General features: G+C 37.1%; 1 protein-coding gene across 1 annotated transcript in view; it reads right to left on the bottom strand.

The window, feature by feature from the left end:
- Nucleotides 1-22,829, bottom strand: part of MALRD1 (MAM and LDL receptor class A domain containing 1) — a 772,911-nt gene that overhangs the window by 511,872 nt on the left and 238,210 nt on the right. The window contains 3 exon segments of the mRNA XM_045462674.1: nt 5,516-5,678; nt 9,136-9,312; nt 19,759-19,846. Coding sequence (XP_045318630.1) covers nt 5,516-5,678; nt 9,136-9,312; nt 19,759-19,846 — 428 coding nt within the window.

The raw sequence follows: 22,829 nt of genomic DNA, 5'->3' as shown, positions 1-22,829 counted from the left end.
GTTTATTTATTTTTGAGACAGAGACAGAGCGTGAGCAGGGGTGGACAGAGAGGGAGACACAGAATCCGAAACAGGCTCCAGGCTCTGAGCTGCTAGCACAGAGCCCGACGCGGGGCTCGAACTCGTCAACTGCAAGATCACGACCTGAGCCGAAGTGGGACGCTCAACTGACTGAGCCACCCAGGCGCCCCAAAACACATATTTAAAAAATTACACAATTAAAAAGCATTTTAAATTTCTGAATGCATTTATAACCATGATATAAAATTATTTTATTATTAAACAGTGATTTTTGGTAACAACATCATACACTGTATGATGAATATATTCTTAAAATTTTACCTTGTATAGCAAATATACGACCTAACCATTATATATGTTATTTTAGGTTTGGTTTACAGGTATTATTTTCAGCATAGATTTTTCTTAAATTCCATGTTTTTAAGGCACTGTAGTCAACTTTTAAAAATTACTTATCAAGCTAAAATACACGGAATAAAATTATACTTAAAATGATTTAATTCCCTTAATTAACACAAATTATTAATATGTATGCAAATATAAATAATAGTTGCTTAACTCAAGTACAATATAAATAAAAGCAATTTTGCTTGTGCTTTAGGTTTGCTTCATACTCAAGTCCTGTGGTCACACTGCCAGAGATGCTGTTTCTCACAAGGATTACAACAGTTAAAAGAAAATAATTACAGTTAATTTAGATTTTGACTGCGCTTTTATTTTTATTTCGGCAAAACTGTTCCTAAAGCCTTGTATTTAACCATTATTCTAGATTTATAAAACTGGATCTTTTAGAAATTATGTTGAGAGAGTGTTAAGGCATCTAAATTGGCCTATAAAATACTAGCTTATCTTCTTACCAGAGAAGGCTCTAAGAAAGCAATAATTCTGGTATTTAATGTCTAAGAGATTAAGGCTTTGAAAATTGTTATTGTTGCAGAGCAGAAAACATTAAAATATTTTCAGTCTCACTGAAGCTTTTATTCACATTTACATCCAGCACTTAGATACATTATGATATGCACAGTTATGTCACAGGGACAGTTTGCATTATTTATGTGGCTTTTAGTTTATAACGAGGTTAACTCTGCACAAATGCATAATATATACAGGAATGTAGGTACATTTGCAACAGTGAGGACTATAACTCATTTCCACCTGAAAGACAATGACAAGTGTTGTGAAGTAAAAGGAAAAATCTAAGGGAAAGTACTTCTATTGACAAAGAAAACATTGAAGAAACTGTGTTCTATACATAATCTGCATTTTTAATGAGATAGTTCGTATTCAAATAGTTTCTCAACAATCTGTAAGCAAACTCTAAAATCTAGTATGTTTTAAAGTATCTGTCTTTTCCATATAGGCAAAAAGGCCTGAGAAAAAAATGTTGGGTATTAGACAATGAATGAGGCAATATAGAGGGGGCCTTGAAATTATGTCTTCTAGACTGGGGGAAAAAGTGTCTTGCACACGATTTCTCAATTATAATAGCTATTTTGCAAGACAAAAATCTTATTTTTAAATGCAATTACCTTAGAACAATGTTTTTCTTTCTCCTGAAACATTTTGTACTATTTTTTTAATCAGTCACTAGATTTAGAGAAAAATGAATCTGCTCTGAACAAACTGGAAAAGCAAAGTGAGAAAGCCATCCTGTCTTTCAGCTGTGCTGACAGCTCAGAGCCTGGAGCCTGCTTCAGATTCTATGTCTCCCTCTGTCTCTGCCCCACTCCCGTTTGCGCTCTGTCTCTGTCTCTCAAAAATGAATAAATGTTTGAAAAATTGGTAATTAAATATATATAATATTTTTAAATTTTTAAATTTAAATAAAATATGGTATAAATAAATTTTTAAATTTAAATATTATTTATCATTTATAAATAAAATATATTAAAATTTTTTAATGTAAATAAAAATTTAAAACATTTATATATATATATATATATATATATATATATATATATATATATATATAACTGGCAGTGTTCCCTGATCACCATTTTGAGAAACTTCCCTAACTAAGGCATCTATGAGCACAGTTAGAAATCACCAATGTAGAATAGGCACCCATATTCCCCTAGACATCATTCCATATCAACAGTGAAGTGTGGAGAACTTAATTATGCCTGAAGGGATGATTTTATGTTCCTGATAAATCTTAATATTAAACCTCATTCAACCAACAGATGGGCATTTAGTCAAATAAATAGGTATGAGGGCCATGAACTCAAAACTTTGCTCTCCTTGCCTTCTAGTAGTAAAAATCAGTAAGTTGAATCAAAGGCTTTTTCCAGGACATAAAAACAATTATAAATTTATGGTACTTAGCTACGAACCAATTTATATATTATGGTAAAATGGCCGGGCTAAAAGACTAGGCCAATTAAACTGATTCTAGAGGTAAGAGTACAGAAGTCAGAGATCATATAAAACTACAAATGGGGAGAAATCATTACACAACAATTCCAAATGTACAATATCCTAAACATATTTAAATCTCAATTAGCTACAAAGCTTAGGTGCTAAGTGATCAAATATCTTAATCCAATGTTAAGCAAATAACAATTAAAAAAAAATTCTCAGCTGAGTAGGACTAATGTTTTTGCTAAGTTCCCTAGTAGTTCCTGGAACAAGAATGGATATATACTCACTTTTCTTCTGCTTTTCTTTTCTTTTTTTACTATATTATGTTTCTTTTTTCAAAATACTAAGAAAATAACTTTTCAACTAAATGTTCCATTACTGTATAAGTTAAAAGAAATGGAAATTTTACCCATACCCAATCTCAAAAAACATGCAAATTGCAATTGATGATATTTACAATGAATGAATTTTACTTTATTAAGTCACCAGAGTATAGCTGAGAATAGTATTATTTCTATATGCCTTGATTTCAATCCTATGAAAAAAATCATGCTTGGTGCCTTTATTTGGGCCCTGCTGAGCAAGGTGAAGAAAGAATCCACTCATCAAGTCCTGTGCCAAGGCCATGACTACATATCCCCAGCCGGAGAAGAAGAGGTGTCTTTTTCTAAGTCATGTCAAAGTGTTGAATAAACCAATTGTGTGGAATGGCGTTAACCCTCCCCAAGGCGAAAAATAAAGATGTAAACCCCCCACCGACACTTTTTGTTAGACTGCAAAGTTCACTTCAGATATTGAGATACAAAGCTTCCTGGTTCATTAAAGTGTGAAGGCAAAAAAGCAGAATGTCACTTGGAACATCCGTTTATGCGTGAAACACACACATTAAGATCTGACTACACAGTGAAAACTTCCCTACATAATCCCACACCACCATAACTTTTCTAGACTTTTTATTGCTTCATTAATATGTGAAGTGAGAGAATATTGTGAAATATAATAATGTGCTCTTTTTCTTTTGCACTTGTTTATGAATGATCTTCACCAACCTGAGCCTGCATCAATCTTTGCCACAAGGAAAACTGGGATCACAGAATGTGAAGACGGAGAAAGAACTGGTGCAGAGCTTTTTGATTTTCAAAACTGGTCTTGAAAACTATTTCTAACACAATGGTCTTAAAAACCTGGCTTTAAATTTCTGGAGCCACACACCTGAGAGAGAAAAGCATTGTCTAAATTAGAAAAGCTTTCCTTTAAATGTAAAAAATAAAATTTGGAAAATAGAGTTTGGAGATTTACTATAGGCCAGTGAGCAGGCTGGATATTTGGTGCATAAAAACTATTTCTTACGACAAAGTGAAAAAATGTCAAACCTTCCCTGGCTGCAGAAAGAGCCTGGAGAAGAGAGGAGAAGAATCTAGGGGAGATACAAGCTTAGGGACTGCTCCCTTCTCCTGATTCATTGTCATGTGGAACACATCTATTAAACATTATCTGATTATTAAATATTCTCCTTTAAAATATATTTAATTTTTTTGCTTTGCAGCATATAATTATAAAGCATAAATATTTAAGTTCTTATCATCAACTAATTCATTCAACAAATAATTATGGAGACTTTTTATATATCAGTCACTTAGAAATAATGCAATGAAAAGGGAAGTCACAGACCCTGCGACACCTCAGAGAATGTGCAGTCTATTGGGGGTTGCAGGGAGGGGAGAGACAAACAAGTTAGAAGCAAATTATGTTTCTGTGTTTATAATAAGCTACCACATTTCTATGTATACCTTTCCCACATACAAGTGAGATTCTAGTCTGCCTTTTTCTTTATGGAAATACAGATGATTGACTTAGTGTGGTTTATTTGCAGGTGCCAGAGAAACTTTCTGAAATTATCCTTTGCTTTTTTATTAGAAGCAGCCCAAGGAAAATTTGTATACTGAAATTTCCAAAATTAATCGCCAACTGTCAAACATGATCAAAACACTTGGTATTCATATCTGCTATGAATATCTGCTACTATATATATCTGCTACTATATATATCTGCTACTATATATCTGCTACTATATATATCTGCTACTATATATCTGCTACTATATATATCTGCTACTATATATATACTTTGGGCAACATGGCTGCTAATCCTGAAATCGAATGATAGTAAAACTGGAACCATTTTAACAAAACAAAACCACAAAAGAGAACTCAGAAAATCAGAGTGCAAAAGTCAGCCCAGAAGATATTGTAGCTCTCCTTGAGTACCAGGTCATGTTGGGCAAGGCAACGATGGACTGGCAGTGGACACACCATTAGTTTTCTTTGAAACAGAAGCCACAGAAGTGGGGCTCATGAAACTTTAACCGCAAAGAGGTGTGAAGGTACAAAGGTTTTGAAAACATTCTTGGTAATACAAATGGGGATCCCTTTGTTGTCTTCGGTAGTCCTTCTATGAAATCACTAAGAGGAAAGAATGAAGGATGGGATCTTAAGGAAGTCAGCACTCAACGTATCTGTGGACTCCAAAACAGGGTAAGGTATGAGCTACGAAGCCTTGGAAACAAAAGACCAAAATAAATGAAGATCAAAGACTAGAAGAGGAGGAAAAGGGTTAAGGAGAAAGATGAGCTTAGAAAAGGAGGAAATAGGGAAAACAGATTTGGGGCACGGGGTGGGGGGAAGGGGAGAAAGGAAAGAGTAGACAATTTTATTCTTTTTAATTAAAAAAAATTTTTTTTAAATAGGCTCCATGTCTGACATGGGGCTTAAACTCACAAACCTGAGATCAAGAGTCACATGCTCTACCCACTGGGCCAGCCAGATGCCCCAGATCATTTTGAACAATATATTAACAGTACTTTTCAACGAGTGGTGATACTACAAATTATTTTTCTTATACTTTTCTCAAGTTTCTATGACTTTTACAAGAGTATTTACAGCTTTTTTTAACTAAATAGTTGGTTTTATTTTCAATTTTATATGAAAGAGTGCACTTAGCCCACTTACTCTGTAACTTAAACATTCATCTTTATAATTGCAATGGCTTTCGGTAAGGTGGTATGTCAGGAATTTGGGAACTGCTTAACACACACAGTTCTTAAGAGACATGTTCAAAATATGTAGTCACTTACGTTGTATGATCCACCGATGGCCTGTGATTCTCTTCCCCATGATGAATACTGGTTCCATTGCCAAGTCCCCACCTGAATGTGTTTGAATCTCGAATTAGATTTTCTGGGATCGGCTGGTACCATTCACACAGGCTTCCTTTTTCAAAGCTGCAAACTTTCATGGCTTGAAGAGAAAAGAACAAAGACAAGATGAGCTAATCACAATAAATGTGTCAATAAATGGCAATTTCTACCTGTATCAAGCACTTTCTTACTGTTGGGTTTCTTTATTATTATTATTATTATTATTATTATTATTATAGCATCATTAAAATAATTAGGCAAATGATTTGTATAGTTACTAGCAGAGTTTTAAAGAAATCTGCGTGTACTATATTCAAATATCTATAGTAGCTATAACATGGGAATAAATGCAAAAACTACAGAATTTGCTCTGATAAGGAGGTGAGATTTCAATTAGGTCCTAAAGCAGCAATCTAAGCATTGGCAGTTTCTTCTCACATAATACCAACATTGCTTACACGACCCAAGTTCTGGTAAGTCTGTTCTGTAACCACAGTATTATTATAGAGCTAAACTTGACTTCGGTCTCTGAAGGAATTAGTCCAAATTCCAAACTACTCAAGTTCCAAGCAATAATATTTACAATAACTTCTATATTGGACCTCTTTCCTTGAAAGTTTTCAATATTCTTGTAATGACTATGTTCTAATATCACATGAAATTACAAGTCCACTGATTTTTGAAATACATAGGTTGTGTGTGAAATGTTTTCTTCCTCTTTCTCTCTGAACATGTTCATGTGCCTTTTGGTCTGTCTTAAATTATCCACTGTTCTTGTGTATGCCATAGAAGATGTAGTGGACACATCAGCTTTTAAATGGAATTAGCAGTGTTAGCAAATCACTACCATCACTGAGTTCATGATTTAGTGTAAAGTTTGAGAAGGAAACACTCCATCAAAAATAAAAAGTGATTTTTAATCATGACATTCAGGTGTGTTATTTAATCTCTGACGTTAATATTGATCATATAATTACATTTATCTTATGAAGAGATTTAAAATTCAGTAGAATTTTGTTTTTCTTTTAAATTTTTTTTTAACGTTTATTTATTTTTGAGACAGAGACAGAGCATGAACGGGGGAGGGGCAGAGAGAGGGAGACACAGAATCCGAAACAGGCTCCAGGCTCTGAGCTGTCAGCACAAAGCCCGACGTGGGGCTCGAACTCACGGACCGTGAGATCATGACCTGAGCCGAAGTCGGATGCTTAACCGACCAAGCCACCCAGGCGCCCCAGAATTTTGTTTTTCATATCATTAAAAAAGAAAAGAATCACTGTTTTTTTTTTTTTTTTTTAATTAGAAGGCATAAAGTTTCAGTCAAGCAAGACAAATGAGCTCAAAGATTTGCTGCAAGACATTGTACCCAGAGTCAACAATAATGCATTGTACACTTGAAAATTTGTTAAGAGGGTAGGTCTCATGCTGTGTTTTTTATTTTTTTTTTTTAATTTTTTTTTCAACGTTTATTTATTTTTGGGACAGAGAGAGACAGAGCATGAACGGGGGAGGGGCAGAGAGAGAGGGAGACACAGAATCGGAAACAGGCTCCAGGCTCTGAGCCATCAGCCCAGAGCCTGACGCGGGGCTCGAACTCACAGACCGCGAGATCGTGACCTGGCTGAAGTCGGACGCTTAACCGACTGCGCCACCCAGGCGCCCCGTCATGCTGTGTTTTTTATACACAACAAAAAAACACTGGAAAATGTAAGACCAAACCAGCAGATTTTTAGTTATAGTTCATCTTACAGAAAGATGGCAGAGGCAAGAGCATATAATTTGTTCAGAATTTAATAATTCAGTTCATGGGTATTTAAAATAAATAAATAAGGGGCGCCTGGGTGGCTCAGTCAGTTGAGCGTCTGACTTCAGCTCAGGAAATGATCTCACGGTTGATGAATTCGAGCCCCGCGTCAGGCTCTGTGCTGATGGCTGGGAGCCTGGAGCCTGCCTCGGAGTCTGTGTCTCCCTCTCTCTCTGCCCCTCCCCTGCTCCTCTCTCTCTGTCTCAAAAATAAATAAACATTAAAATTTTTTTTAAATAAATAAATAACACCATGCTTTTAAAATAACAATTTAATAGGAGCCCTTCAGTCAGGACATTTGAAGAACTTTCTCAAATCTTCCCACCCCATCATAAATTACATTACTAAAATTACAAAGTTGAACTAAGAAGAAAGTCAGTATTCGCTAAAGACATTCATTAATTAACTAGATTTTGTGTAAACTTTTAGAAACGCCACAACTTAGGTACCATCCTGAGAGGATGTTGTCTCCCCATGAGGAAGTCTGAATACTACACAATCTTCCATTACTTTATCTTCCATCTGCAAAGCGTAGCCTACATTCCTCGCCAACTTGAGTTAAGGGTTAAGAACCTCTTATCCACGCAGTGAGTTAGCTTTGATTTTATGAGTTTTGGGGTCTAGATTAATTTATTGTATATTTGTACATTAAAAAGCATTTCTCTTCTTAAATTAAATATGAACCTTAATTGACATTGTAAGTTTTAGAATTTCTTGACAATGCTGACAGAAGACAAATTACAGTTTCAGCTATACTCTGTATTTTCTGCATGGTCCGAACCCTTAATATCATCAAGACACTTGAGAAATATTACAGTAAATTCATATACTATCCAATATACAGTAGGGAAGGGGAATAATGGGAAAGTGTTCACTCCTTCTGCTCTATCTTGTGCTTTGTCCACTCAGACACAGATTAATTTTTCTCCTCCAAGATTGTGTCTTTGCCTGAGAAGTTCACTCTTAAATTACAAATTTGCCTTAAATGCCATGGATTGGCAGATGCCAATAAATGAAACCCATCTTTCAATGGGACACAGGTACTGAAGCGTTCATTTGTATTGGTTCGTATGAATTCTACATATTTAACATAGTATTCATTTTATATTTTGGCAATGGAAAACTTGGACAAATTCATCTAATTTGAGGGTTTTATAATACTTCCACCTTAAACATTCCCATTTCACAAGTGTGAGGAGTAGAAGAGAAACAAACAGGGATGGATAGAAAAGAACTAGTAAACTGTAGTCTTGGAGTCGAGTACAGTCCATGAAACGAGTGTTTTTAATCTTGGGGCGCCTGGATGGCTCAGTTGGTTGAGCGTCCGACTTCAAGTCAGCTCATGATCTTGTGGTTTGTGAGTCTGAGCCCCACGTTGGGCTCTGTGCTGGCAGCTCGGAGCCTGGAGCCTGCTTCGGATTCTGTGTCTCCCTCTCTCTCTGCTCCTCCCCTACTTGTGCTCTATCTTTTTCTGTCTCTTAAAAATAAATAAATGTTAAAAATTAAAAAAAAAAAACAAGTGTTTTGAATCCAAAAAATTCAATTTAAAAACACTTACCTCTTGTTGAGCAGCACAGAAGAATGCATGCTGATTCTTCTACTATAATTTCCTATATGAATAGCTTTTATATTAAAACCTGCTCTAAGCCAGGTTGAAAATTTGTAACTAGGACACTAGGCCATGCTACTTAGAGATTATACTAGTACTGTCTGTTTTGTGGCTATATTTAACACAAAATAGGAATTCACCTACCACAGAATGCTTCATCTGATTGGTCAGGACAGTCATATCTAAAATCACAGTTCTGGATTTTTTCAACACAGTGACCAATGGACCTGCAAACAAATTCACTGTCTGTACAGTTGTGTGGAGGTAATGTGACCGGAGCTGACATTTCAGGTGGAGTTGGGAGGTCCACTGGCAAATTACCTTGACAAGAGATAACATACAGGCATCATTTAGCAGGTTTTCCATGTAAGATTTCACACAATAAGCTTTTCTACAGATGTTTCACATTCAATATTATGAAGAATGTTTGGTGGCCTTTGGCGATATGCTGAACTTTATGTAAGCATGTAAGTTGGAGTTCTAGGTCTTAGCAATAACAAAAAGCTGGATATAAATAGATGAAGGTACAGATGGAAATTACAGAAAAACTACTCAAAACTTGCTGAATAAATGGAAGGCTCGAGGACAGGGCTAGGATCACTGGGAACCAAGGGAGTCTCAGATGCTAGCATTAGGAATCAGAGTCAAGGCCTGGTTAAACCTTCTAGGCCACTAGGTAAAGAAACTTTGTTCTTCCACCTGCTACAATTAATCCAACATCTCCTCACCCTGTTTCAAACGTCTTCAGATATTCAAGATTCAAAGTTGCAAGAGAGAACTAAACCAGAAGTAGTCACCTGGATGTATTTACATAATTAAGATAATAATGTATGACATTACAGAACTTAGAAGACATTTATAGAATTTACACAGCAAGTTAGTCCATCAGCATTTACTAACAACACCCTGTGCCACGGACATGTAGGTACAATGCACTGAAAGCCAAATATGCCATCATGGTTGTAAAATAACTTACTGACTAGTGGATAAGGCACTCACGTAAATCTTTCATTATGGTTCCATGGGATATGTTTATGATAAAGATATGACGCCATGGGGGGAAGAACGACACCTACCCTTTTACTCCTGCATTCATAGCACAATTCCCAGACCACAGTACATGGTGGGTAGACAATCACTGTAGAATGAGTTAACAGACAGGTGGAAAGATGGATGAATGGATGACACGGTAAATGAACAGATGGACAAATGGAAGACTTCCAGAAAAGTAATGCTTAAGTTAAAAGTTCTTAGCTTTAAAGGATGATGAGTTACTGCCAAGATGAAAAAAGGTACAAGGTCTTTTTGGATGATAAGAGAAGATTTGTGTGAAGGCAGAAAAATATACTGGCCTGTTGTTTTTTGTTTCACAAAACTGTGAGAGTTTGGCACAGAGAACATCTCATGATAGGGTAAGCATGCGTAAGATAAAGTCACTAGATGTGGAACTAGACAGTAGACAATTACCACATCATAAATGGCCAAGTAGGCCAATTTAGGGCTTGAAATAAATACAACAACTGGTAGAGAAATGCCAAGGTATACAATTTCCACTGTAAGAAATACTTTTCTAGCATTAGTGTGAAGAATGATTTGCAGGTAGTTCTGACACGGAAGAGAAGAGCGAATCTTTTATTTTAATCCCAGGGAACTAATAAACAAAAGCACAGGGTTTGGAGAAAAGAGCAGAGACCTGAGCAATATCAAACATCCAGTACCCAGAGGACTGGGGATTCAGGTGCTATTGGGAATCTGAGGAAAATCCAATAAGTAGTACTTTCTTTCTTAGCTCAAGTTTTGCAGTAATTAAGAGCTAAGACTGAAGCAGATGGGAGATCAAAATATCAACTTGTTATGATAATGATATTGGTAATGATATTGATGAATGATAATGATTGATAATGATATTGATAATGATGAAAATGATGTATACCTATAGACAAGTGGTCTTTTAACGTATACAACTCATGAAAGAAACAGCCTAGGTTATAACCTGTGCTGAAAACTTCCAGCTCTTCCTGTACGGAAGCTTACCATTGAGAACTACAGCAAGAAGCGAAGCAGATCTCATGCCCCCTTCAGCTAACTAGCTCCAAAAAGAAAAGAGGAAACTAAGAGGACAGGTATGCATGCCCAGGCCTTCCTTGCAAACTCAGCAATCCATTGTTGGTTTTCCACAACTGACATTAGGATTCACTCTTGGGTTTCATTTTACCCTTTTCCTCCCTCTCATCTATTCCATATTTTCTTCTTAATTTTGACAGTCATATTATGTCTCCTGTTCTATTTTTCCATATTTGGTTCCTCTCATCTGGAGATTTCTCTTTTTTAAGCTCAATTTAACATTTAAATAAATGCGTGTTTGACATTTCTAGGTGTATACAGTATCGTAGTGTTCAGATCACCTGATCTGCCATATTATTAAAACCAGTTGCCATATTTGCATCCTTAGGCCTGATTTCAATTTAAATGAGGTAATAGTTCCCCTTAAGAAGATATCATGAACATGAGTGGATGTCTTAGAAAAAGAAGGTTGATGAGCCAATGCTCAGGAAAAACAGAGACAACTCATTTAGTCTATCAGAAGTGAGCCAGGAATGATAGGTAAAAGGACCAGTACTGTAAAAAGAAATTGGAAGATCCTGAAATTCTTTGTCCTGTCCCCATTACTCCTTGTTATTCTGCCAGAATGAGTACATCTTAAAAACCAAGTAAGTCCAGGGGCGCCTGGGTGGCGCAGTCGGTTAAGCGTCCGACTTCAGCCAGGTCACGATCTCGCGGTCCGTGAGTTCGAGCCCCGCGTCGGGCTCTGGGCTGATGGCTCAGAGCCTGGAGCCTGTTTCCGATTCTGTGTCTCCCTCTCTCTCTGGCCCTCCCCCGTTCATGCTCTGTCTCTCTCTGTCCCAAAAATAAATAAACGTTGAAAAAAAATTAAAAAAAAAATATGTTTAAAAAAAAAAAACCAAGTCAGTCCAATATGTTTGTATTTAAGAGTAAACAGAGGAAGTGTCTCTTACTCCTGAGCCAAACTTTGGAAACGGTGGGGTTTATAACTATGGAGTTGTGTGTGCCTGATTCCTTGGCATCTGGCATGCACAAGAAAAACAGAGGCCTGAAACATCGTTAGGCCAAGACTCAGTTTGGAAACTGAGGCATGCAAAGGACTGCGAGCTTTCTGACACATTCTCCGGCCTGTGAAGATGGCCCAGACTTTCATCTAAAGACCATGAAAGTCAACTTGTTTTACTCTGCAATGACCTCAAGCAGTATTTCCTAAAGTATCACACTCTAACTCAGGGGATACTAGAAATTACTTCATGTAGTATATGGATAAGTTTTGTTAATTTTTTAAATATGAATTTTGAACAATTTTAATAGTGAAACATATCTAGAACAATAAGCCTATCTTAGTTTGGACTGCTATAACAGAATACTGTAGACGGGGTGGCTTAAACAACAATTTATTTGTCAGAGTTATGGAGGCTGAAAGTCCAAGGTCAGGGTGACAGCATGGTTGGATTCTCGGATTCTGGGTATGTCCTTTCACGGCTTTCTATACTCATGCAGAGAGAGAGAGAGACAGAGACAGAGAGATCTTACATCTCTCCTCTTCTAATAAGAGCACTGATCCCACCATGAGGGCAGCACTTTTCATGACCTACTCTAGTCCTAATTACCCCTAAAAGGTCCCACCTCCAAACACCATCACATCGGGTGTGAGGGCTTCACCATATGAATACTGGGAGCATACAAACATTCAGTCCATTGCAAAAGTTATGACAATTATTTTTAACCTATAATTGCTTAAAAGGCTAGAGTTGATGGCAATGATAGAGTTCAGTGTCTTTGAACAAAATACCACAAAAAACTTTGCATATTAAACAAAAGTGCAAAGGTGAAATGTAAATGACTGAAATTTACACTAAGAAGCAGAGATTAGTCTGGTTTGAGCTGATCTCCTTCCACATCCCTAAGCCACAGGGAAACCAACTCACCTGTGCACCTGTCCTCATAAGTAGATGACTCAGGCTCCAGAGGGACTTGGAGTTCTTGCTCTGTGAATGCTTGTAGCAACTATACTTCGTGCTACCCTAATGTAATCTTTCTGATAAAACAGATTTTCCATTTATTTTATATGAGACTCCACTCCCTACAGCCATTCCCACATTGGTAATTAAGAAAATAAAACCGATATTTTAACACTTCTAGTCCTTAATAAATTATTGCCAGCTTCAACGTACCATAAATGTGTGAACTTTTTGACTGATATGTCTAGTTGATCTTCATCTATCTCCAGGTAACAATGTCTACGGTTTTCCTGGGACTTCTGATGGTAAGATATATATTTAATTTAAAAAATCTAAAAGTCTACCTGAGGTTTAAACATGATCAATCTTCAGAAAATTTAAAAATCTGAAATATCTCCAGGGTAAAAGTGTATTTTTTTTTCTTTTGCACTGAGCACAGTAATATAGTCCTACCCACAAGGCGAAACAACTACATTCAGCATAAACGTACTGAGTGTCTGTATAAGGTCTCCTTTCCAGGAGTAGGTTTTGCTAAAAGTTAGCTATTCTTTGAATAGAATTTATAACAGCTATGTGATACACTGTTTGCCACATATTTTGGAGGTGTCTTTTTTCTCGTCTGCAACAACAAATCAGCTCTTTAGAAACACTGTTGCTTTCACCCATGCATTCAATGAAATTTTCTAGGTGGTACAAAGTATTTTCCATCTTTACAGACACTATATTGTATATCAAAGTGACTACAAATAGACTGAAGTAGTAGTCGAACAATTTTCAAGCTAAAATCTAAGTATTTTAACAGCCTTGTCCATTTTTGGTATTTAGCATTTCTCTCAAATAAAAGATGACAAAATTGTAAATTTTTAACTTTAAAATAGGTTAAGTTACTTAGTTGTCCAATTTCATTTTGTAGAAGCACAATTAAAATACTAAACTGAATGGACCACAGGCTTTGGCCAACTTTTTTCCTATATATTTTCTATATATTTCTGTATATTGCTAATACTCCTATAAACTTCCTATATTTTGCCAGACTACACCAAACATGCTAAAACCAGAATATTGAAGACTGCAATCACGAGTGTCAAATTTCTTGATGTTGCCTTGAAGTCTTTTATCAAACTGTAAATATTTCCAATAATTTGTATTTTTTCGGGGTATGTATTGTATTTCCTTTAGAAAAATATGGTAGAAAGACCTTAACACCAGTGCCTTTATGGAATGTATTGTTCTGAGGCAAATGTAACAAACACACCAAACAGCTTAACATTATAAGGTAAAAAGCTGCTGGTGAGATCTTAAAAGTGAAGACAAAAGTACCCATACTTTTTCCCTTGCCTTTTCATTCCCACTGAAACAAACATGACTGTTTGCAGAAAGAAAGGAGCCCTCAACAAGCACTTATAGATAAAGCTGATGAGACACTGAGGTTAATGAGGAGGGATGCCAAGAATCCAACCAAATTGATCAGTGTAACAACGAAAGCAACCAAAACCATTCAGCGGGTGGGAGAAGACATCAGAAAAATTGTGCTGAAGCATCCTACGGTTACTGTACCTTCTGAGTTTTAAGCCATCATCAGTTGCAAGACACGTCGCTGACTTAGTAACAATTTGCCTGAGGGAAATAAAACACTAAAACCTTGGGATGCGGGGCGCCTGGGTGGCGCAGTCCGTTAAGCGTCCGACTTCAGCCAGGTCACGATCTCGCGGTCCGTGAGTTCGAGCCCCGCGTCGGGCTCTGGGCTGATGGCTCAGAGCCTGGAGCCTGTTTCCGATTCTGTGTCTCCCTCTCTCTCTGCCCCTCCCCCGTTCATGCTCTGTCTCTCTCTGTCACAAAAATAAATAAACGTTGAAAAAAAAATTAAAAAAACCTTGGGATGCTGATGTCCATTCTAATAATTGATATTTGTAGCAAGTAATAATTCTGATAATGCGGAAGTCTAAATTTTTAAAATAGGATGGATGAAAAGTGTTTGGGCCATGTTTTTCCCAGTTTGTAAGCAGTATGTTGTGAAGCCATGTAGTTATGGCTTTGGTTTTACAAATAACCCAATTATCTCACGAATAACCCTTGATGCAAGATAGAAAACTGTCATATGTGTTCTTCTGAAGGGAACACTAGTCTTGCTTTTCTAATGTAGTTTCGACAAAAGAAGAAGGCAAAACAGATAATTCTTTGGGATATTTATATTTAAATCTGAATGTTGTCTGGCAACAATCCTTACTTAAGATCTACTCTGAAGATCCGATTCAAAGTGAGGGGATTTAACTTTGCCATCATTCTCCATTATTACGTACTCTGGAAATGAGTGACATCATCATACACTGATGCCAAAAAATCACAGGATTCTATTGCATGGCTAAGTGTGTCTACTTTCCCTAGACATGTGATTAATCTTGCCTAAAAAGTCTTCTCTCCAGTATCCTCCTGGATTAGTTTTAAAACAAGAATCTATATTCATCAAAGTATTGAAATGAAGAAGGTACAATCCATAATAGAGAATGGATTTGAAAATTAAGTTAGAAACAACCAGAAGTTAGAAAAGGAGAAAGAGGTGACCTGGAAAAGCACAAAATTGATGTTCTGGGGAAAAAGTGAAAGGAAACTAATTTATAGCATACATACTTTGGGGGTAAAATTAGTAAAAGTTTGCGGTTAAAAAGCTTACCATTCAAGTCAACGCTGCTCTGAACCAAGGTAACAAGGGGAAAAAACAGAAGAGATGGGAGAAATATTTTGGAGACAGGTCAGCAGGATTTGCAAGTGAGCAGTTTTAAAGGGAATGGCAAAGAATGCTGTGGAATTTCAAGCCTGGGTTGCTAAAGAACAGTGATGTCATGAGAAGGAACAAGAAGGAATGAAGGAAAGAGGTTGATTTTGAGGGAACAGGTAAAAAAGAAATAAGTGACTCCTTATGGTCACTTTGAGCATAAAATAAAAGTTGTAGGGAATGAGCCAATCCACACACTCGGAGATCGGGTCAATATTTTGCATCTGTGTGTATGTGCTTTGTAAGTTTTTGCTTTATTTTGTTTTATTAGCCAAGGAGGAAAAATGCTGTAAATATTCAGTTTATATTGAAAACAAATCAATGCCTGTAAGTGAATCTATAAGTGCTGATCCCATGTCAGCTAACAGGAGAAAAAAAAAACTGGTAATCATCAAGAGCAATATTTTTATTCACAATTTTTGCTTTTATTTTCATCTGATGGCAAGATTACATCAAATTCCTCTATGAAACCTATAGCTTCAACAGGCTTTGTGGTTTCAACCCAATGTTTCTTTTGCTATGAAGCCAATGTTAAAACCACACAGTTCAGGCAGCTTTTTAAAGTCCATATTTTTCTTCCAAAACTTGAACGAGAAAATCAGGACTAATGGTCTGTAACTGATATTTCTCATCTCTGCACCTAGGTCTGGCAGCTCCTCTCCCTCTCCTGTGGAACCATTGGTCACAGAATCTAATTATCAAGATAACTGGAGTAGCACCAGGATCAACCACAACTTGTTTTCCCTTTCTATATTCTTTCATGTTCCCCTCTGCCACGGGGGTCACAGTGATGCTCCATAAGTTCAGAGCTGGAGGCCATTTGGGAAAACCCTGGTCACTAAAATCAAACACACTTAAGTGAAACTCCCATTCTTTCCCTCAACTGGGTATTTTCATCCAGGTCTCTTGTGCGGTTTAATTGTTCATATCTATAAAGTAGAAATTGTATTCTCTTCCTTTAGAGGTTAGTGTATTTGATGTGTGGTATGCCAGTGGTTAGCACTGTGGTCCAAAGAAGCAGATGTACTTTGCCACTTTCTACCTAGGTAGCCTTGGGCGGATGATCCCCTTCTCAGCTTGCTCCATAAAACTGGGATAACAGAAACATCAATCCTATCCAACATTTAATATCTCTTCACCTGCAAAGGACTAGACATTATTCTACACTCTTAAAAACGTTAGAGGATTATATAAGATGATACATATGAGTGGTAAACTATATTATTGTGCCATTTATCAGCTCTTGCTCTCTCTCTCATAAGGACCGTCTGTATTCCCTACCCTTGCCAAGCTTCTTATTGTAGAGGATGCTTCGCCCTTGTTAGGCTTGCCCACATGACTTGCTCCAATCAACGGACATGAGCAGATATAATGCATACCACGTCTCACCAGAAGCGTTAAGTGCGCTTTCTTTTTTCCCACTCTTCTGCTCGACAACAAAATGTCAGATAAGACCTTCATCCTTTAGCTTTGGTCCCAGATAAACACAAGCAACAGAAATACACAGCTTGAAGCTCGCTCTATAGATTTATAAAGAGCTATGGACAAGAAACACATACTCTTTCCGTTATTCTTTTATGCCCACCCACATAGTTGAGAGCAAAAATTAAATGCTTGTAGTTATAAGCCACTGAGCTTTGGCTTTCAACAAATCTGGCATATAACAGAATCTTGCATATAAAAATAATTAATATTCTAGCAATAATAAACTAAAATACATACCAAAGGCATATAAAGTACTTCAAAAGATAAAGGCATCTATCTATCCACCCGTTTATCCAACAAATGTGTATTGAGTAATATTACATGCCAGATACTGTTTAAGTTTCTGGAGATAAGGCAGTGATCAGATAAAATTCCTGCCATCATGCAGTTAACACTGTTGGGGAAAACAGAAATAAAACTATAAGGGTGATAGGTGTTATAGAGAAAAATAACACAGGGGAAGGAGAGAGAAAATGTCAGACAAGGAAGAGACTGTGAACTGTGTATGCGTGTGTAATGTAGTGTAGTGTTCAGAGAGGTCTTTACTAAAGAGGAAACTTTGGGGCAGATCAGAAAGAAGTAAGGAAGGGAGTCAAGTGCATATCTGGGTGCAGCACAATCCAGGATGAGGGAAAAGAAGGTGTAAATGCCCTGAGGCACAAATGGACTAGAGTGTTGAAGGATTAGCTAAGAGGCCTTCTAGTGGAGAGAAGTCAAGTGGAGGCACAGTAGTAGAAGGCGAATTCCAGAAGGGATGAGGGGACCAGTCATGGAAGCTACTGTAGAAGTCTGGCTTTTGCTCTGAAGGTGATAGGATGTCATAGGTAGACTCTGAAGACAGGATGACATGGTCTTATCTAAGTGTGAAAAAGATCATTCTGCCTGCTGTATTGAGAATCGATTATACAGTTCAGGGGTAAAAGCAGAGATCATCTAAAAGACAATCTAACAATCCATGCAGAGACGATGGTGGCTGGCACTAAGGGAAGAGTACTAAGAAGTAGTCAGCTTTGGATATATTTGAAGCTAGTGGCTAACCAGATTTGTAATGAAAGTAAGCAACTAGAAAGAGGCTGTCATTTACTGAGAGAGGGAGGCATGGAAGAATGGCAGGATCGAGGGGCCAATTAGTAATCAAGAATTTACTAGCAGCCATTGAGAGATGAGGGTAAATTGTTGAATTCTGATCTCCTTTTTGCTGGCTTTATCCAGGGAAGGATTTGGCTTTCTGCAGAGCTCTGTGGAAACCACTGCACAGAGTAGTTAAAGCCATTAAACCTGCCAGGATGATGAGATAGAGGAACAGAGCTGAGTCACATGTATACAACCAAGAGAACTGGAATCGGCCCCCCGATGATGTCTGGGAGAGGCTGGTGCCCTTCTGACCAATAACACTACAGTGATGGCTCAGGGATGAAGGTGAACTTTTCAGCACTCAAGCGTGCTCTCTACATGGATTATTGCGACTGATTTTTAAATTAACATGCTTCTGATCCCTTCAGGAAGGAAACTGCTCCCTCTTGCCACGCAATTTGAGAGCCTCCAACTCAGCACCAGGATTATCCACCAAGAGCTTGATGCCCAGTCCTATTAGAGCACTATGCACTGGCCTGGAATGGGTTTCGCCCAGGGTGTTGGTTTTAGTTTTATTTGAGTTTATCATAGCTTGTTGTAGGCTATTTTCCTTTATAGTCTTTGAGGTGTCTACTAAACATCTCAATTGAGATGTTGAGTAGGTAGGTAGTATAGAAGTATGGATTTCAGGTTAAAGGTTGAGAATGGAGATATAAATATGGGAAACATATATTTGTTTTTAAATAAAAGAAATGTGTGATACAGAGAAGAAATGGTTCACAACAATCCTTAGGAATATTTCATGTAACCTGACAGTAAAACATCTCTGAAGGTAACGGAGATTAACACAGTCTCCAAAACAATGTAATTATAAGGCAACCAGTTTGGGTTATTATAATCCCTCAAATATAATGATGTTATAGTTTAGCTTCAGATGTGATTTCCTAGTGTTTTCCATGTGATGAGACATAAGCAGCTGATTCAAACCTCTGTACTATGTTTGCAAAGACGTTAAGACTAATTACCAGCAGATTCACAATAATTTCTCCCAGGGTTAACAGATTAGAACAGAAGTGAGGGTATATTTAGAAAACTTACAGAAATGAAATACTGATTTCCTTGACAGTTTTTTTTTTCAAGTAAACAGGTTTGAAAATGCTCATATATTAAAATATTCTTCCTGGGGCACCCAGGTGACTCAGTCAAACACCCGACTTTGGCTAAGGTCATGATTTCATAGTTCATGGGTTTGAGTCCTCTGTCAGGCTCTGTGCTGACAGTGCAGAGCCTGCTTAGGACTCTTTCTCTCCTCTCTCTCTGTCCCTCCCCAACTCGTGCTTTCTCTCTCTCTCTCTCTCTCTGAAAATAAATACATAAACTTTGAAAAAATTAAATATTCTTCCTTACCAGGGTAAAGGGTACAATCCATGAATGACAAATCATCAATTGCAATGTCTCCGGTGAAGCCGTCTCCTACTGAAGCCTCCACCAAAATCTAAGAAAAATATAAGAAATTTGTTGATATTGTGAAGGATTTTAATTCATGAAAACTCATGGTAGAAAAAAAAATCAGAATTTACTTAAACAAAATTTTCTTCTGAACCACTAAAAACAAAAATTCCAGTAGTATCTATTAGTAGGCACCTTGGCTCTACCTAGATGCTTCCAGTAACAGGAAGCTCCTTTGTTTCTTGGGCCCATTAGACCCATGAAGCCCAGCGTGTTTCCGGCGATTTTCTGAAACTATAACATACCAAATGTATATCTACTTCCCTATAACTTTCAACCTTTAGTTCTAGACTTGCCATATTTTTTCATGATCCTTTAAGTATCTGAAGGCAAATCACACTCTCCTCTTCCCACCTTTGCCCAAGGAGTTCATCTGTTTCCAAGGTTAAATCTCCTCATTGTTCAAGAAATCCAATTTGTGGCCACAGGTACTTGCTAGAACGTACATTCTTAAGACTTTAAAATTTTTCCCATGCTGACCTTATTCTGTAACACTTTATGAAACTGGCTAATGGTTATTAGATCTCCTTCAGAACCACATTAATCATGGGGAACTCAGATGACATCTGTGCTGTTACAGGAGCTGCAATTCCACCAAAACTCCAGTAAAATATGAAATACTGACAAACCACTACAGTATATGGCAGATTGTGATTAGGGCTGAAATTTACTATAATAGAATTAATCATGATAAATTATTTTAATACTTATGCAAATTCAGTTGCATACTGAATAGGAATCCTGCTATAGTTTAATAATGAAGAACTTCAAGCAAACTGAAACCTAAAAAACATATTTTTCTTCCACTGTTATATGAATATACGTTTCTGTTTTCATTTTTCCTCACAGATGCTATATGTAGAAGCTGAAATTTTATTTCATTTTTTTAAAATTCTGGTCTTCTGGGGCGCCTGGGTGGCGCAGTCGGTTAAGCGTCCGACTTCAGCCAGGTCACGATCTCGCGGTCCGGGAGTTTGAGCCCCGCGTCGGGCTCTGGGCTGATGGCTCAGAGCCTGGAGCCTGTTTCCGATTCTGTGTCTCCCTCTCTCTCTGCCCCTCCCCCGTTCATGCTCTGTCTCTCTCTGTCCCAAAAATAAATAAACGTTAAAAAAAAAAAAAATTCTGGTCTTCTATTCAAAGTTATCTCACATGATTTATTGATGTCTCACTTGGAGAAAGTTTTAAAAGATCAAATTACTGACCCCAAACCTCTTGACATCTTCCCCCAACTTCCTAGTGTTTCTTGAGAACTACCAGAATTTTGTCCGTAATTGTCAGTAAGGAAATCAATCAACGTGGGAAAAGTTTATGGATCCAACTAATGGGCAAATATAACCCACCTAATATTGCCTGAGGAACATTTATTTAACAGTGCTATCCACAATCATGAATCAAAGAATAATACAGGCCAGGAAAACAAAAATGCAGAAAGAATACTCAGTACGAAATCATACAATTATTCTAATAAACTAAAAACCAGCAGTCAGAATTTAGCAGAACACACTGTAAGAAAATATTTTTTGTTCTATTAAAAACAAAGACTGCAGTTGGGTAAACAATAGAAAAAAAAAGCATATGCAAAGACTGATTACTAAGAAATTCCCTGGACCACTATGTCTATCCCACTGCAATACAACATAGGACATTGTAACAAAGACTCAGAAGATGCAAGAAAATGGAAAAATTAGGGTAAATAATAAGAAACACTGCCTTTGTTACACTGCTCATGAATAGAATAGCTTATTGAGAAAGGATAGAACATTGATATCAAAATCTCAAAGTTTATGGAAAGTACCATTCTTATACATAAAAATATCTCTAAGCTAACCGGGGGGATATACACATACAAAGCTCCACATGAGAGTACAGACTCAACTGTTCCAAAGTATTTCTTTTGTTGCCATTATGTAGCCACAAATTTAAAAACTGGGCCATTTGAGGGGCACCTAGGTGGCTCAGTAGACTAAGCAGTTGAGCATCTGACTTCAGCTCAGGTTACGATCTCACCCCTTGTGCTCTGTGCTGATAGCTCAGAGTCTCCAGTGTGCTTTGGGTTCTGTGTCTCCCTCTCTGTCTGCCCCTCCCCCGCTCACACTTTGTCTCTCTCTCTCAAAAATAAATGCACATTAAAAATTTTTTTTTCTAAATGGGCCATTTGTGAAAATCACAAATTTTCTCATTTGTGGGCCATACCAAGTAAGCAGCATCTGAGTGGATGCTATTTGCACAAAGCTTTTTTCTGGAGTTCACTGTATATTATGTGAGAAGCATTTTGAGAGTGCTTGTCTCACATTTAGATACCAATAAGAAGACACAAAAATAATTTGAGGCAGAAGACACTTGGGTCTTGCACTAAGACACAATGTAATCACAATTTTTGCCAAAATATATTCAATTTCTGAACCCTCTAAATGTTAGCATTCTTGAGAATAAACAATAGCTTCCACTTAAAATACTAAAACTCTCAGTTTGTATGTATATTTGCAGTTCCAGCCTCTTTTGAATATTAAATTAAGTCAGCCATTTAAAAAAAAAAAGCCTATTTGATAACACATCACATCTTGAGAAAAAGTTACGAATGTTCAAGCTTAATTCTACCTTTGCCCTATATTAAATGTGGTCTTGCAAAAAGCTTGGCACGTTAGCCTAGGAAACTAGTCCTAAGAAAATAGTCACACAAAAAAAGAACAAACCCAAGTGTCTCTGTTCTGGAAAATTCACTTTCATTTCTGGTGTTTTTCCCAGAATAAATGGAAGGATATTAAAACACAAACATTATTGTATGCAGGGCGGTATTGCCATTTTAGAAATCAGAGAAGCCACATTTCACTCTTAAGTGCCATTAGTACCTTACTGAATTACTTAAAGGGCAACTGAAAATTCCAGTTTGGTCTGAATGACCCGAATTATCTGTAGAGGCCAGTTCTACTTACATTAGAACTATCACTGGCTTGGAAATTTTGTAAAGT

Source organism: Leopardus geoffroyi, chromosome B4 (genome assembly GCF_018350155.1).
Source record: "Leopardus geoffroyi isolate Oge1 chromosome B4, O.geoffroyi_Oge1_pat1.0, whole genome shotgun sequence".
Classification (NCBI taxonomy): Eukaryota; Metazoa; Chordata; class Mammalia; order Carnivora; family Felidae; genus Leopardus; species Leopardus geoffroyi.
This window is presented reverse-complemented; position numbering and strand designations above follow the sequence as displayed.